At 47.0% G+C, this 1,729-nt stretch overlaps 1 protein-coding gene across 1 annotated transcript; it reads right to left on the bottom strand.

The window, feature by feature from the left end:
* Positions 1-201: 201 nt before the first annotated feature.
* PHALS_11866 (uncharacterized protein) lies at positions 202-555 on the bottom strand (the record flags this gene model as incomplete). Its single annotated transcript, XM_024727304.1, has 1 exon — positions 202-555. The coding sequence occupies one exon, from the start codon at positions 553-555 to the stop codon at positions 202-204; it is 354 nt and encodes a 117-aa protein (XP_024577894.1).
* Between the last annotated feature and the right edge of the window lie 1,174 nt (positions 556-1,729).

The raw sequence follows: 1,729 nt of genomic DNA, 5'->3' as shown, positions 1-1,729 counted from the left end.
ATTTGAGCTGGTGGATAGCGATGTGGTTTGCATCGTATCGGCTGAGCGCCTTCCACTATTGTCACTCGGAGTGGTTCATCAAGTGCTGGTTCGTCTGGACCAACTTTAGTTCTCCATAGCCGCTTGTATGTATTATGGATGTCGAGGAGTTTCGCGTTGAAATCGCGTTGAGTCTCGTCACTGGTCAGAACCTTAGTTTTGTCACATCCGCTTGAGTTCCACATTCACCTTTTCATCAATTAGATCACCAACTTCTGGTTCGTTTGGCAGGTCATCACGATTCAATTCAATGCTTGTGTTGGCCAATTGCTCCAAAGCTGACTTGACATTGATTACCAATGCCTCCAGAACATCTCTGCCCAGCATGAACTGGTCATCACCTTTTTCCAACACATAGCACTTGACGTTATGGACATTGACTGGCCTAGCCGCTGTACGGATCTGTAGGTCCAGGAACACCATCGACGTGCACGTCAATTGCTTCTGTCCCGCTGCTTTGACCACCGGCGGGTTCGTAATTGGCAAGATTTTCACGTCCTTGCACCGCTCTTGCATTATTTTGACGATTTTGACTGGTACAATGCTATTATCCGCTCCAGTACCAGGACACATAGAGACTTTCAGAACTCCATTGATCAGCACTGAATACTCATCTGACGCATCGTCTTCTTTGACAATAGATCCATCAAGAGGACCCTCTTACATGACATCATATTTCACCGCCACTGGCATCACTTGCCAGCTTCTCTTTTCCCGTTGCGTCTTCAACAGTTCTTCGCGTTCTTCGGGTGTCGCCACTGGACAATCTCGAACCCAATGACTTTCTTTACAGTGTAGGAAACCGTGGCGAGGTCCGGATCCACTTCCACTCACGTTTCCCCTACGAGCTTGCATCTGAAGGTCGCGCCACTTGGTCAGACGTCGAAGGGCTGTTCACAGTTGGCTCGCGTTGTACCGGTGTAGTGTGATTCCCATCCCTATTAGGAAATCCTCTACCCGATTTCTTGGCACTTGCTTTGGAAGATCATTCCCGTCCATGGAATCTGTTGTAGTACAGCTGTTGCAGCGTGGCTCGCTAAAGTACCAACTTGTATAGCAGTTGATCACTCAACTTGACGTTCTTATACTTGGGCTGCTTCAGCATTCCCTGGATCTTTTCCTTCAGCATTGGTGGTTAAAGGTTCTCCACCAGTATTTTGTTCCGCTCCTTCATGCGATCTGTATAGTCTAGGTCCCCTGTCCGACCACGACCCAGATTCTCTTGAAACCCATTCTCTTCAACTATTTGCTTGAATAGCATATAGTTTTTGGATACACGACTGGGAACATCTTCAATGGAAAGATCCCGAAACCCAATCTCTTCAACTATTTGCTTGAATAGCATATAGTATTTGGATACACGACTGGGAACATCTTCAATGGAAAGATCCATTCTCAATTGCTTGTTGAATAGGCCGGACGGGTCACTGACGTATGCCTCATTCATCGTTTCACATCGCTCTTTGATCTTCTCCATGATCTCATCGTCGGAGATGTCTTGTTTGTCTTTGCCAAATTTTTATTGAGACAAGAAATCCAGCAAGTTGGGATCAATGGTGGTGCGGATACCAGCTACCACATTCTCGAATGACTCATTGATCCACCGACAACGTACTGGCCCCGGACGCCACTGTACGAGTGCCGTTTGGTCCCACTCTTTCATCTTCGGCGGCACAATATATTCGTATAC

The sequence above is a fragment of the Plasmopara halstedii genome (genome assembly GCF_900000015.1).
Source record: "Plasmopara halstedii genome assembly, contig: Scaffold_555, whole genome shotgun sequence".
Taxonomy (NCBI): domain Eukaryota; phylum Oomycota; class Peronosporomycetes; order Peronosporales; family Peronosporaceae; genus Plasmopara; species Plasmopara halstedii.
Note: the sequence above shows the minus strand (reverse complement) of the source record. Positions and strands in the feature narration are given on the sequence as shown.